The 16,157-nt window shown below is 38.5% G+C and overlaps 1 protein-coding gene across 1 annotated transcript; it reads left to right on the top strand.

Annotated features, from left to right (window-relative positions):
- The first annotated feature begins 11,140 nt into the window (after window positions 1-11,140).
- On the top strand, window positions 11,141-11,596 carry LOC149175721 (uncharacterized). The gene has a single exon (XM_089421218.1). It carries the CDS (start codon window positions 11,141-11,143, stop codon window positions 11,594-11,596), a length of 456 nt encoding a protein of 151 aa, XP_089277344.1.
- Window positions 11,597-16,157: the final 4,561 nt, after the last annotated feature.

Below are 16,157 nucleotides of genomic sequence, written 5' to 3'. Positions count from 1 at the left end.
GGCCCAGGAGCATTGGGTGAACCCCTTATTAAACTTGTTGTGTTTACATGTCTGCTTGTTATGTTTTCTCTAACTTCTTCAGTGGCTGTGTATTTCGCAATCTTATCGATTCGTTAAATAAAATAACATAGGCACATCCATGCACATGATTCTGTAATACCTTAATTTTTTGTCTTAGATCAATTACAAATCAAGTGGTATCAGTGCTCTATGTTACTAAGGTTAGACAAGCTTGTGCTGGATTCTTTTGTTGAATGATAACTAGATCAAAGCTTAAATTAGGAGAAGGAGAGTTGGTCGAAGCTAACCCAAAAATTGGAGGAGTCTATCCTAAGAGGAAAATGTCAGAAGAAAGTCCCTTGGAATCAGAGTCCCAGTTCATCGACAATTTCATGACCATGAGAGCCATGGTAGAAGAAATGTATAGAGAATTTAAGAAAGGTAGAGGTGAAGAGTCATCAACCTCCAAACAAGATAAAGGAGTAGAAGAACCTCTTCCAGTTGCCCACCAAGAAGGCAAAGGGAAAAAAGAGAAGCCCTCTCCACCATCTCCCCCATCATCACCTTCATCATCCTCTTCTTCACACAAAGAAAGCCCTGAAAAGAAAAAGAAGACTTTTTTTTATTAAACTAGATGTGAAGTTTGATTTGCCAGTTTATGACAGAGAATTGAATGCAAAAAAGCTAGATAACTGGATTAGAGAAATTGATGTATATTGCAGAGTGAAAAACATTGATTCAGAAAGGAGAAAGATTCAGCTGGCTAGCCTACGCCTTGGAGGCACCGCCTTGGTATGGTGGGAAGGCAGGACACAAGCTGATTTGAAGAAACATGGTAAAATTCTTTCTACCTGGAATGAATTTGTTTCTACAATTAAAAAACAATTCTATCCACTAGCTTACATGTAGCAAGCTATGATGAGTTGGCAAACTCTTTGCCAATTGAAAGGGCAAAGTGTACAAAGTTACACCCAAGAATTTAGGAAAAGAGCTTTGATTCTAGGCATTTCTTTAGACTCACCTGAAACTTTGCTAAAGTATATAGGTGGTCTACATAGTTATTTGAGACATACCATTCTCATGTTTAATCCCACTAGCATAGATGAGGTATCTGTTTAGGCTACACATCTAGAGGCTAGAGGCAAGAATGTGAACCCAGAAGTTGGGGGATCATCAAAACCCACTGCAAACAAGAACAAGGAAAAGAGAAAACAGAAATGGAAAGAGAGGAAGGAAAATGTTGTACAAAAGACCAAACCTTCATGCACTCATTGCAAGAAGGATGGGCATGATGATGAACACTATTGGATTCTGCATCTGGAGCTGAAACCCAAGAAGTACGATGGAAAAAAGAAGAAGACTGCTGCAGCTATTCAAAAGGATTTGGGTTCAGAATCAGGGGATGAAACAACAATTGTAGCCACATGTATAAAAGGTAAAAATTCTGAAGCATCTACTAGTAATTCTGCACAATCTACTAATAACGAAGAAAATGAGAGGAAAAGACATGAGATTTTTCATATTAGAGTTATTTCTAAGCATCAAAAGATTGATACTTTGTTTGATAGTGGCTCACAAGTAAACTTAATTTCTGAAGAAATTGTAAAGAAACTAGGATTACTAACCACACCTCACAAAAAGCCATATCCATTAGGTTGGTTATGTGATAAAGCAAAGCTACAAGTGACTAGACAATGTAAACTTAGGTTTTCTTTTGGGTCAGCATTTGTAGATGAGGAGTTAGATATTGTTCCCTTGGATATATGTGGAATTGTTTTAGGAAGTCCTTACTTGTATGATAGAAAAGCCATTTTCTATAGAGATGAAAACAAGTATCAACTCGTTAAAGATGGAATTGAATATACCGTAAGAGCTCATAAACTCAAGAATAATTACGCTCACATAAATTCAAGGCAGATGAAAAGAATTGTAAATTCATGCAAGCAATTTTTACTGATGGTTGTAAAAGAAAGGAAACCTGGTAAAACCAATGTATTTGAAGGCTGTAATACTAAACAGCACGCTGATTTAGAAAAAGTTGTTTCAGAATATGATATACTAATTCAAGAACCTAAAGGTCTGCCACCCAAAAATGAAATAGTACATGATATTAATTTGTAGCAAGATGCTCCATTACCTAACATTAGAATGTACAGGTTGTTCGCTTTAGAGAATGCAAAAATCAAGAATTAGGTACATGAGCTGCTCGAGAAAGGTTCATAAGACCTAGCACATCACCTTGTGGGTCTCCAATTGTCTTAGTGAGAAAGAAAGATGGCTCATGGAGAATGTGCATTGATTACCGAGCACTGAATAAGATAACGATAAAAAATCATTATCCCCTTCCTCGTATAGATGATCTATTAGATCAGTTGAAAGAAATTGTTTACTTTTCCAAGTTGGACTTGCATAGTGGCTAGCATCAGGTCAGAGTTGCAGAGCAATATGCATGGAAGATTGCTTTCAAAACAAAACATGGATTGTATGAGGGTTGTTATGCCTTTTGGCTTAACTAATGCTCCTGCTACTTTCATGAGAGTAATGAATGATGTACTCACGCCTTTTATTGATGATTTTGTCATCGTATATTTAGATGACATTCTTATATTTAGTAAAACATGGGAAGAACATTTGAAGCATGTAAAGCAGACTCTAGATGTTTTGAAAAGATAAAATCTTTGTGTTAAGCTATCAAAATGTGAATTTGGCAAAGCATCTTTGAATTATTTGGGTCATATTGTAGGGGGTGGTGAATTGAAGATAGATCCCTCTAAGGTTGCAGTCATTGTAAACTGGGCTAAACCCAAATTTGCTACAGAAGTTAGAAGCTTCCTAGCAGCAACACAGTATTGGAGAAAGTTTATTTCTAACTTTTCATTGATTGCAGCTCCCTTACATGCTTTAACAGGATTGAACAAGGTGTTTCAGTGGGGAGGCAAACAGTAGAAAGCCTTTGACACCTTAAAAGAAAATATTAGTATAGCACCGGTACTAGCACTGCCCGATTTTCAAAGACCCTTTGAAATTGAAACAGATGCCAGTGACTATGCCATCGGAGTAGTGTTGATGCAGCATGGTAAACCCATATGTTATCATTCTGAGACATTTAATTCTGCAGTAGTGAATTATCCAACATATGATAAAGAATTGTGTGCATTAGTACATAGTGGGAAAAAGTGGAAACATTCCTGATGGGAAAAGAGACAGTTATACATACTGATCATCAACCACTTCAATATTTGTACTCACAAACTAAGTTGCAACAATCAAGACACTATAGGTGGATGGGTTTTCTACAACAGTTTCATCTTGTCATCGGATATAAAAAGGGTATACACAATAAAGTTGTAGATATGTTGTCCAAACCAATCATAAATGCATCTACTATACTTAAGCATAATTCAGTATTGCATGAAAGCTACATTGAACAATATGCTCAAGATATAGATTTTAAAGATGTATACACAACTTTAAGTCATGGAAAACAAGTAGAAGAATTGGATTATCATGTTAAGGACCAACTCTTGTATCATTTGGGAAATTTATGCATTCCTCAAACCGAAAGAATAAAGATAATTCGAGGAGCACACACTTCTCTAATATTAGGTCACTTTGGTGTAAGTAAAATAGTTGCAAAGATTTTGTTATTGGCAAAAAATGAATGAGACGGTTTCTAGATATGTAAGAGGGTGTACTATGTGTGCTAAAAGCAAACCCAGCAATAGAAAACTAGGCTTGTACGCTCCATTACTAGTTCCTTCTCATCCTTGGGAAAGTATTTCCATGGACTTTGTTGGGGGACTGCCTAAATATAGAAAAGGTCATGACTATTTATATGTTATTGTGGATAGGTTCAGCGAAATGTGTATTTTAATACCTTGTAAAAAATAGATTACAACTAAACAAATAGCAAAGTTGTTCTTTCAGTACGTATGGGTTCATTTTGGATTACCCACTTCCATTGTATCCGATTGAGATACCCGATTTGTTGGGAAATTTTGGTTGAGTCTGTGGGAATTAATGGACACCAGAATGAAGAAGAGCACAACTTTTCATCCGCAAACAGATGGCCAAATAGAGGTGGTCAATAGGACAGTGATCCAGCTGCTCAGAGGCTATTGCAGCAAGCATCCCAAGCTTTGGGATGAACATCTGTGTTATGTCCAACATGCTTACAACCGAGCTAAACATTCTTCTACATTGAGATCTCCTTTTGAGACATGTTTTGGTTTCATACCAAGGTCTCCCTTGGATTTTGTCTTTGGTAGAGACATAGCTATTGATGGACATAGTGATGTGGACAAGGCAACCAATTTCATTGAACAAATCCAAGAGACTCACTAGGCAATACAGGAACGGGTAGAAAAGAGCCAAGTCAAGTACAAGGCAAGGCATGATAAGCATCGAACTGAGCATAGTTTCCAAGTTGGTGATCAAGTCTGGCTATATATCAGCAAAGACAGAATGCAAGGCGAAGGTAAGAAGCTGAAGCCAATAAGGTATGGACCTTTCAAGATACTTGAGAAAATCGGTGAGAATGATTTTCGCCTTGATTTGCTAGCTTACATGCACATATGTTCAGTAGTTAACGCATAAAATTTGAGACTGTTTGAACCTTCATTAATCGAAGATCCCGGAGAGCAGAGTCAATTGCCTTCTATTGATGATCTGTTGCCTGAATATCTCAATGAATTGCAAGAAGATACAGTTATGGACAGAGAGGTGAGAACTACGCACCGAGGGGATGTTGAGTACCTTAGGATTGGGCTTAAAGGCTCAAAACCAAGTAATGCAAGATGGATAGAAATTGGGCAAGCAAGGAATCTATACCCTCACTTGATTGATGCTTAAAAACCAACTTTTTGTGGTCCAAAATCTTTTTCAGTGGGAAGGCCGTGATCCAAATTGGATCCTAGAACACACTCTAAGTTTTCATGAACTCTTAAAATTATGCCAAGTTTCAAAGTCTTATGAAGGTCAATCTTATCAAAGATATCCTCGTAACAGTTGAAATTTGTGATCATCGTGGAGCAACGAGGACCCTCGGTCAAGCGCGCAGACCGCCGGCCCATGGTAATGCATGCTGTCACAAATTAGCAAACGGGAGGACTTTTCGAGAAACGGGGGTGGTTTTTGATATGCGATTAGTGACCACATATCGCCGAGAAAACCCCTCAAAGAAGGAAAATCCCCGAGCGCCCAGAACCGAAAGGTTATAAAATGTAACGAATATCGCGTCGATTCGGTCAAGGGTAGGATTCCACAAAACCAGCAGGATATCGAAAGGGCTCGAGGCTGTAAGTGGTTTCAACCAAGTCCTGCCCAATGCCACACATCGATTGCCACGCATCCAGTGGAAGAGAGAGAAAATGACTCACATCGGGTGGGTAACCATCAAGCTACTCAACCACCTGATATGAGCGACAACCATAGGATTTGCGAGGCCCAAATCAACGGCAAAGACGCATCCTGATGGGTGACCAGATTTGACGAGGTTATAGAGCAATATCACATGGGATTTGAAGTCCAACATATTGGCAAAGGATTCGGTTTCGCGGGCATTCTTGGAGAAAATGGAAATAATGACCATTCAAACATGTCCAAGAGAGTTGACATACTCATCCATTATAGAATAGGTGGCCACCTCCCTGTGAAGCATTATGCAGTGATTGTAAACGTCGAAAGAAGGGATTCGGATGGACAAAGGCTCCGGAAGCCGAGAAGTAGAAATGAATCGTCAGAAAGTAGATTGGCTTTAAAGGCACAGACTGACAAAGAAAGCAAGGGAAGCGAGTTAGCAGAGTTAGTTAGATGCAGAAAGCTGAGAGCAGAGAGAAGAAGCCGAGCTGACCTGTAGAAGCAAAGGAAGCATCGAGCCAGATAGAGACAGAGAGAGTCAGAGAGTCTGTGTGCTCCATAGAAGGCTTGAGAGGTTCAAGTGAAATCCTCTATATATGCCTGTCATGTGTGAGTGTCAAATTGGGCTCATACTATGGTGACCAATAGAGGTCGAGTTTCAATAAGGAGAGTTTGTGTACTCTAGAGACTTGGGGGATCCAAGTACAATCCTACTGAATTGTATCTGTTGTGTGAGACTCAGATTTAGCTCACTATTGTAAAAACTCTGCTTTTGAAAACATAATAGAGAGGCTACCAATAAAGGTTGGACTGGGAGACGTTGCCCCGGAGTATTGGGTGAACTCCTTATTAAACTTGTTGTGTTTACATGTCTGCTTGTTATGTTTTCTCTAACTGCTTCAGTGCCTGTGTATTTCGCAAACTTATCGATCCATTACATAAAATAACATCGACACATCCATGCACATGAGTCTGTAATACGTTAACTGTTTGTGTTAGATCAATTACAGATCATAGAATGTGATAACAGTGGTGGGGATAAGGGTTTAGTTATGAGGTGAGTGGTCGGGAAAACCAAAGAACTAGGGTTTTATAGTGAAAGTTAGGGTTTTATATAGAGAATGGAAACTTATGAAAATATTTACATATGCAAACTAAATTTCAAGGAGAGGAATAATACTTACTTTCCAAGTGTGGAATTGGAGGAGATTCGGCATAAATTTGAAGTTTGGGAGTGTTTTTTGGTTGGCTGGCCTAAGCGCAGCGGCACTACCCAGGAGCGTAGCGCCACTACCCAGGAGCGCAACGCCACCCTCTAAGCGCAGCGCATGTTATATTTTGAACTGATCAAATAGCCCCTAATGGCAGCGCTTGTCTCTAAGCGCAGTGCCCTTCTCCCTAAGCGCAGCGCCGGGCTAAAAAATCTAGAAGTGCAACATTTTTCCCTCTAAGCGCAGTGCCTGACTTCCTTGCTCACAAAAACTTGCTCATTTGATGTTTTTCTCTCCTTTGGCTTTTTCAAACATGGCATAATGATTTTGAAATCAGGATGGGAGGGTTTTATATGAACTCCATCAGATTTTTGTCTTTTGAAAAACCCACCTTTCTAATGCCCATTTGTCCTTTTTAATACTCTGTTTTTAATGCTTTTTTCTTTTGCTCTTGCAGGTGGATTGGTGCTCAAGATGACTTGATTTTTATAGTGCCAGGTGCTGGGAAACATCAAAAGATGTTTTTAAGCAGCCGAGAACCAATATTACATATGAAAAGATAAAATTACATCATAAATGAAGATAAAAAACAAAATACTTTGTTTTCACCTCAAAACAAGTTTTGAGGTGAGAACCACATTAGGCTTTCAAAATGATAAATTATGGCTTTACCAATCATTATGGGCCTCCTCATGTCTTTGCTGATCATTATTAGCATTTAACCATCAAATTTGACTATGATAAAAACCCTAAAACTTAATGAGACCAAACCCTAAGACCTAATGAAGCAAATTTCAAAGTGAACATGAGCCATGACTGAAATATATGAAAGAGGATTAGCAAGTACAGATCATGAGGGAAAAATTTGAAGAAAACCTTACCATCAGTGAATCCATGACCTAATGAAATGCAAACTCATCGGTATGGGACTCCTACTATGAAATGCAAAAGAGCATATTTTGATCACTGATGGCAGTGTGAAGACACTGACACTAACAGGGTGAAATGAATGCCTGTATGAGTTATGTGATGTTGTGTTGCTTATGCTTAAGTTTACATGTAAAAAATAACTCATAAACTGAAGAGACCTTTTGGAAAACCAGTTTTGTGTTAAGACCCATTTTTCCTTGCAAAGCGTCAGAGAACGATCCCTTCTTTTAGGAAGAGGAAATTGACCTCCTCCTCCATTTTCATATCATTAATTAAAGATACCTCAAATCCCAAATGTTTCATCAATAACCTTAGGTAAAGCCAATTGGCTTGTCATTAGCCTTTGGTAAATCTAGTTTTAACACCATAGCCTTTAAATGCCTTAATTTAATGTTGTAAATGTCACTTTGAGAAACCCAAATAACCTCATGAATGTATGGACTAGCTAGGAAAACAAATTGTCTTGAACAAAAGTTTGTCACCCTATTTTCTAAAACCTTTTCCACTATCTTATACATACTACTACACAAATATATCAGACAAATATCCTCAAATGAGGATGGGTTATTTGATTTTTGAATAAGAGAATTGTGAACATTCATCCACGAACCCTTCTATCTTCTACCACTAGAAGCAAATTAATTTCGAATAATTCTAGAAAATACATAGAAAAATCCATAGTTAAATTGTCTCAACTTGGAATTTTATCCTTTTAAAAACTACCGAGAGTGGCTTTTAATTCCTCTAGAGACCTCTTCAACCAATGACATTATATCCTTTTTGAAGATGGAAGTAGTGAAATATTGTGTTAGTTTGATAACCTTTGCAATTGAAATCCTCTTCTCACATTAAAAAGATTATGAAAATGTTCCACCCCTATTGTAGCCAATTCTTCAAATTTAACTAAATCCCCCCATCTAACTTCAAAATCTTACATAGTATTAATATTTCTCCTTCCCTTCGCAAATTGATAAAAATAATCAGAGTTCTCATCACACTTTCCAACTAAGGAATCCTAGCCTTTAGCCTCCACGTAGCCATTTTGTCTCATAAATCACTGTTTTTTTTTTCCAAATTTGGAATTTCTAATTTAGTTTATTTGAACAAAAATCCCACCCCATGTGATTCATAAACTCTAGCTGGACATTCTTTCACATCTACCAAATTATGCTCATCTTTTTTGTTTTTGCATAATCTCAACTATTAATTTTCCTTTTAATTCTTTTCAAATTATCTTAACACTCTAAAGTAGCTAATCTAACTCTAGCACCATCTTGTCATGTGGTCTCCAAAGTCTCTTAACCAAATCGATAAACTCCTCCTCCTTTATTGATATTGCATTAACACTATTCCTTATAGGAACCACCTTCATAGTACGTATAAAATGATCTAATTCATCTGCAAAACCAACTCATTATGGAAATATCATAGAATCTTATGGCATTCCCTCCAATATTAAAAATTGATCTAAACCTTTTTCCACGCTATCCTCGCTCACCCACATATTTTTTCGTGTTAGTTTTAGCTTAATTATCATATTGAAGTGTTTAATCCCACTCATAATCATCAACAAAAAGCGTACATAGAGGCCAATATTTCTTGGAGAGCCAAAATTCATATTTCTCAATTAAGGACTAATTCTCATCAACTCCATTATGCAATAGGGCACTAGAAAATGGCAAAGGAGTATGTATTTTTTGTTCTTCTGGAAAAGTGGAAACATAAAAACATTTCATATTAGAATGTGAGGCCTTCAAAGACAACAGGGAAAATTACGGAGATATTCTGGTAGCTAGCTCTTGGGATAATCTATTCAACAAGGGTTTTGTCGAAAAGCTGGGAGCGTTTATTGTGAAAAAAATTATTTGAAAAAGTTTAAAAAAGGATAAAACATTTAAAAAAAACGTGAATTTTAGTTTTATTTGAAAAAATTTACGATAAAACATTTAACAAAAGAATTTTAGTTTTATTTGAAAAAGTAATGCTATTTCATTTTTCATTGTTTTAATGAGAATATTTGAAAGAAAATCTAGATGTAAAATGCGTTCTTCCTTTTTCAATTTTATATACCAAAAATCAAAAATACATTATGAAATACAAAACCAGTCATAATTAAGTGCGATTATTAAATCTGGGAGTTATATCTGTATGCTTGAATTTTAAGCTAAGAGAATGTTGCAGATTATAATCTACTGAGAAAATTTATGCACCGATGTTGTGAGGGGAGCTTATCTTCGGTCACGTGTCTTGCACAGAGATGGGAAGCAAAGGCGTTATGTTTGGCTCTTTCATGTTAGAAAAGGACTCAAACTGATGTTGTGCATCTGTACCACAAGAACACCTGATTTCCTCAAGCTGACCAACAACTTCCTCCATATCCGGCCGGTCATCCCTCTCTGACGCGAGGCATCTGAAGGTCAGCTCTACAACTGCGCTTACCATAATTCTCACCTCTTGATTTACTTCAATTTCTAGCTGTGGATCGATTAGTTCATCCAAATCTCCTTCCTGAATCTTCGTTATAGCCAAGTTAGCAAGGTTGAATTCTCCTCTCTTCCGATTTATGTCCATTGCTAGTTCGGCAGAGATAATCTCCACCAAAACAACCCCGAAGCTGTAGACATCGGATTTCTTCGTCAGATGATAGCATTGATAGTACTCTGGGTCAACATACCCAGGTGTGCCTTGTGGGATCGTAGTCACATGTGAGACATCTACAGGCACAACCCTGCAAAGCCCAAAATCGCACAATTTGATATCCGAACTCTCGTCCAGGAGAATATTAGATGTTTTTACGTCTCTGTGTAATATAGGCGGATTAAGGGCATGAAGGAAAGCCAAAGCCTCGGCAGTTTGAATAGCAATCTTCAAACGAGTAATCCATTGCAATCCTTTGGGATTTTTGCGATTGCCATGAATTGATCGACCAGGGTGCCATTTGAGAGAAATTCGTATACAAGTAGTGTTGACAATTGGGAGCAATTATTTCCAAATTTGATATCCGAACTCTCGTCCAGGAGAATATTAGAGGTTTTTACGTCTCTGTGTAATATAGGCAGATCAAGGGCGTGAAGGAAAGCCAAAGCCTCGGCAGTTTGAACAACAATCTTCAAACAAGTAATCCATTGCAATCCTTTGGGATTTTTGCGATTGCCATGAATTGATCGGTCAGGGTGCCATTTGAGAGAAATTCATATACAAGTAGTGTTGACAATTGGGAGCAATTATTTCCAAGTTGGTTCTCTGTAATTATTTGTTTCTGGCACTGGCTGTACAGATAGACGAGAATCACCCCTGAAAATTGGCTGTACAGATAGACTAGAATCACTCCTGAGATTGTATCAGTTTTCCTTATTCTAGTCCTAAACTATAGGATCTAAATTGTATACAGCGGCTATTTATGCCAAACAAGTATGAGTAAAAAATAATAGAAGCCTTTCATACAAACTCCTTGTTTTTGACTTGGTATCAGAGCAAGGTTCTTCAACTCTGTGCCTTAATTCTCATATACCCCTCGCATCATGACTAAGGATCAACCCGAATCATCTTTTGTACTAGTAATTCATGTTCAATCAGACAACCCCAATTTCACCACCAATATCATCCTTACCGAAGTTAATTATGATGTCTGGTCCCAAATCATGGAAACGCAGATCGCAGGGCGTGAGAAGCTTGAATACCTCACGGGTAAAACACTTATTCTGCAGGTTACTAATCCTACCTATGCAAAGTGGTATGCTGAAAATCAAAAGGTCAAAGGATGGTTGCTGACTTCTATGTCACCAGAGATTATGAAGTGCTATCTTAGACTGTCTACTGCACGTGAAATCTGGACTGCTCTTGCTAAAGCTTTCTATGATGGATCAGATGAATCGCAACTCTTTGCACTGAATCAACAGGCATTCTCCACCAAACAGGTTGGTCGTTCTCTTTCCACCTATTATGGTGATCTAGTAGAAATCTTCCAAGAACTAGATCATCGTGATAGGATTGTCATGAAGGATCCCGAAGATGTTGTCGCCTATAAAAAATCAGTTGAGAGACTGCAGGTGCATATCTTCTTGAATGGACTAGATGCAGACTTTGAACAAATTTGAGGTGAGATTCTCAAAAAGGATCCTGCACTCGATCTTGAAGCAACTTATGCATATGTTCGTCATGATGCCATTCGCCGAGCTGCACTTCATGGTGAACCTAAACACTCTGAATCTACTGCTATGGTGGCTCGTCGAGGCAAGCCTTACCAATCGCAAACACATTCGAAACCAGATCGCACTTCTGGTCCACTGAATCACACAACTGACCAAAATCGGTCATCTGGATCACAAAATCGTAGCTATGAAATAGGGGCTGCAAAATCAGAACGTGTATGTACTCAGTATGGAGAAACCGAGCATACAAAGTCACGTTACGCACCTCACAAGCGAAATTCAAAGCCAAATCATCATGCTTCTATTGCTGTGGCTGAGCCCTCCACCAACACCAGTGCTACTGAGGAAGCCTCTTCTTTCATTGCTACTTCTGGGAATGTTGGTAAGTCTCTTCATACCTCTGTCCCTGTTAGTCATAGTGAATGGATAATTGATTCAGGTGCCACAAATCACATGACCTTTGACGGTAAACATATTCAGTCCATGAAATCCTCAGACCACCATATAGTGTCCATAGCCAATGGTACTCCCTCTCCCGTGGTTGGAGAAGTTTTAGTTTCTCTTACCCAAAATTTGAATATGGAGTCTATTCTAGTTGTTCCTTCTCTTAATCATAACTTATTGTCTGTTGCTCAAATAACCCTCACTTTGAACTGTATTGTGATATTTTGGCCTAACCTTTGTGTTTTTAAGGGAATTCGGACTCGAAAGACAATTGGTTATGGTAGTAGGAGAGGAAAGCTCTACTATCTTGATCCACTGCCAGCAAGCTCCAATCAGTTGGCTCAAGTTTTCTCAATTAATAAGTTTGACACACATCAGAATTCAGAAGTTTGGTTATGGCACAGGAATTTAGGCCATGTATCTTTTGGATATTTACAGAAGTTGTTTCCAAAGATCTTTTCTCAATTAAATGTTTCGGATTTTAAGTGTGACATTTGTGAACTCGCTAAAAGTCACCATGTCCCATTTCCCATTAGTATGCATAAAAGTCCTGCACCTTTTATGGTTATTCACTCTGATGTCTGGGGACCTGCAAAAACTTCTTCTTTGAGTGGAGCACATTGGTTTGTTTCTTTTATTGATGATCATACTCGCATGACTTGGGTTTATTTAATAAAATCAAAGAATGAAGTTAGTTCCCTGTTTCAGCGATTTCACAAAATAATAGCCACCCAATATAAATCAAATATTCAGGTTCTTCGTACTCATAATGGTGGAGAGTTTGTTAATCAAGACTTGAAACAATACCTGAATTTACATGGCATTGCTCATTAGACGACTTGCCCTTACTCCCCTCAACAAAATGGGGTAGCATAACGGAAGAATCGTCACCTTCTTGAAGTTGTTTGTGCTTCCTTGTTTGGGGCTCATATGCCTGTTAGTTATTGGGGAGAAGCCATTACGGCCGCAGCTTATCTCATTAACTGTGTACCCTCTAGTTCACTACAATTTTAGACCCCCTTTGATGTTCTCCATAATACTATGAGTGCCCCTACCGTACCGAATCCGTCCCCTAAAGTTTTTAGGTGTGTAGCCTTTGTGCACCTTCAAAAACCCTTGAGAAATAAGCTGGAACCCCATGCCCTTTGCTGCATTTTTGTTGGCTATGCCTTGCATTAGAAAGGTTATCGATGTTATCACCCCTCTTCTCGTAAAATTTATGTTACTCTTGATGTGGTCTTTCATGAAGATGATATGTATTATTCTGCCTCTGCGTCTTCACTTTAGGGGGAGAATAGAGATGAAATGGAGACTTGCATTGTTCTTTGGACCTTAATCTTATAAGTGGAGATAATTTGGACACTAGGGGTGAATGTGACCATTTGGAAACTAGTGATGAATGTCCAAGTGATGGTGATGTTGTAACTCACAGAGGTGATTGTCCAAATGGGCAGCAAGTTTTGGAGAATGAGGTTACGGATCAAATGGAAGTGGAAGTGTCGTCTGTGTCTTCCTCCTCTCACGATGTACCACCAAACCAATTGTATTCTCTAGCCAATTCCATGCCGAGTCTCAGGTAAACTCTGAATCTGAACCTCAATTAAAAAGGTTACCAGATCAAGTCACAAGAGGGAAACCCAAAGTTAACTATGAACCTGTTCTCAACTCCAAATCTAAGTATCCCATAAGCAATTATGTATCCTACCATAGACTGTCAAATGAGAGTAAGGCATTTGTGAATCAATTATCTATTGTAGCTATTCCTAACAGTGTGCAGGAAGCTTTGAAAGATCCTAGATGGAGGGAGGCGATGAATGAAGAAATGAAGTCTCTTCAAAAGAATTCAACGTGGGACGTTGTTGACTTGCCTAAAGGGAACATACCTGTTGGATGTAGGTGGGTATTCTCCATTAAATACAAAGTTGATGGAACTATAGAATGGTTCAAAGAAAGACTTGTCGCTAAGGGATATACTCAAACATATGGAATTGATTATATGGAGACATTAACACCAGTGCCCAAATTAATACAGTCGGTATTTTACTGTCTCTTGCAGTGAATTTTGACTAGCCTTTGCATCAATTCGATGTAAAGAATGCATTTCTGTATGGAGATCTCCAAGAAGAAGTATATATGGAGTTGCCCCCTCGCTGTAAGCTACAGACTAGAGGCAATAAATAGGTTTGTAGATTAAAAAAATCTCAATATGTCTTGAAGCAGTCTCCTAGAGCGTGGTTTGGAAGGTTCACTAGCTTTATGAGGTCTATTGGTTACAAGCAAAGTAACTAAGATCACACTCTCTTCTTGAAACATAATGGAGAACGAATCACATCCCTCATTGTGTACGTTGATGATATGATAGTAGCCAGAGACGATCCTGAAGAAAGGAAAGCACTGCAAGAGCAGCTTGCCCGTGAGTTTGAAATGAAGGATCTTGGGGAATTGAAGTATTTCCTTGGAATTGAAGTGTCAAGATCAAAGAAAGGTATTTTTTTGTCACAACGGAAATATGTCTTAGACTTATTAAAGGAAACTGTCATGATAGGATGTAGTCCAGCTAGTACCCCTATGGAAGAAAATATGAAGCTAGGTGTGCACCCAAACCAAGTTCCTGCTAACAAGGAGTGCTATCAGAGATTGGTTGGAAGATGAATGTATCTTGCACATACTCGACCGGATTTAGCCTATGCACTAAGTGTTGTCAGTCAATTCATGCACTCCCCAAGTGAAAAACATATGAATGCTGTCATCCAGATCTTACGCTATTTGAAGTCATTTCCAGGAAAGGGAATTTTATTCACAAAAGGTGATAGCTTGGATGTTAAAGGTTATACAGATGCTGATTGGGCTGGGTCAATTTAGGATAGACATTCTACATCGGGCTATTTCACTTTTGTAGGAGGAAATCTGGTTACTTGGCGAAGTAAAAAACAAGAGGTAGTTGCTAGATCCAGTGTTGAGGCCAAATACAGAGGAATGGCTAAGGCAATATGTGAATTGTTGTGGATCAGAAATCTGTTGCAGGATCTACATATGAAGCAAGTCGGTCCTATGAAGTTATACTGTGATAACAAGGCAGCATGTGATATTGCTCATAATCCAATTCAACATGATCGAACCAAGCATGTTGAGGTTAATAGGCATTTTATCAAAGAGAAACTAGAAGCAAGTTGATTGAAGTTCCTCATGTTCGATCTCAAGACCAGCGTGCTGATGTGCTGACCAAAGCATGAGTGACATATACTTACCAACTTGAGGGGGAGTGTTGACAATTGGGAGCAATTATCTCCAAGTTGATTCCTAATTTGTGTCTGCCATTTGCTGTACAGATAGACGAGAATCACTCCTGAAAACTGGCTGTACAGATAGACCAGAATCACTTCTGAGATTGTATCAATTTTCCTTATTCTAGTCGTAAACTATAGGATCTAAATTGTATACAGCAACTATTTATGCCGAGTACGAGCAAAAAATAATAGAAACCTTTCATACAAACTCCTTGTTTTTGACATACAAGCAGCAGTTCTTGACCGTCTAGAGGAGTGCAGCCATAAAGACGAACGACATGTGGATGGTTCAACGTCGAAAATATCTTCATCTCGTGGATGAACTGCTCTAGTCTCCTAAAGTTATCCTGATAAAGTCTCTTTACGGCCACAAGTCCTCTGCCCCTAAGTTTACCCATATAGACTGCCCCGAACCCTCCAACGCCAAGTTCGTTCTCCTTGTGGAAGCAATTTGTAGTCTGACGAAGTTCTTCGTAAGAGAATATTGGTAAATTGTCCATTTCGAGCTCACTCTAATCACTAGGAAGAACGCCGTCAGGAGGAGGTTTTCTGTTGTTCAGATAATACGCCAAGAACAGTCCCGCTGCTGTAAGAGCAGCTCCTCCAATGAAGCAACCTGCGGTGGAATGAAGGATTGATCTGTCAATGCAATTATCGGCGAACCCCTAGGGGAATAACAGAAACCAATTCATGGTAGCGATAAAAAGGAGAAACATAGGAGGAAGAAATAATAAATTTACCTAGTATTACAATGGCTCTCTTTCGAGGACCTGCAA

Source organism: Pinus tabuliformis, chromosome 4_1, assembly GCF_031772625.1.
Source record: "Pinus tabuliformis cultivar Carrire ecotype Pingquan chromosome 4_1, CPIR1, whole genome shotgun sequence".
In the NCBI taxonomy this organism is placed as follows: domain Eukaryota; kingdom Viridiplantae; phylum Streptophyta; class Pinopsida; order Pinales; family Pinaceae; genus Pinus; species Pinus tabuliformis.
The sequence above is the reverse complement of the archived record's forward strand: the minus strand, read 5'-3'. Positions and strand labels throughout refer to the sequence as shown.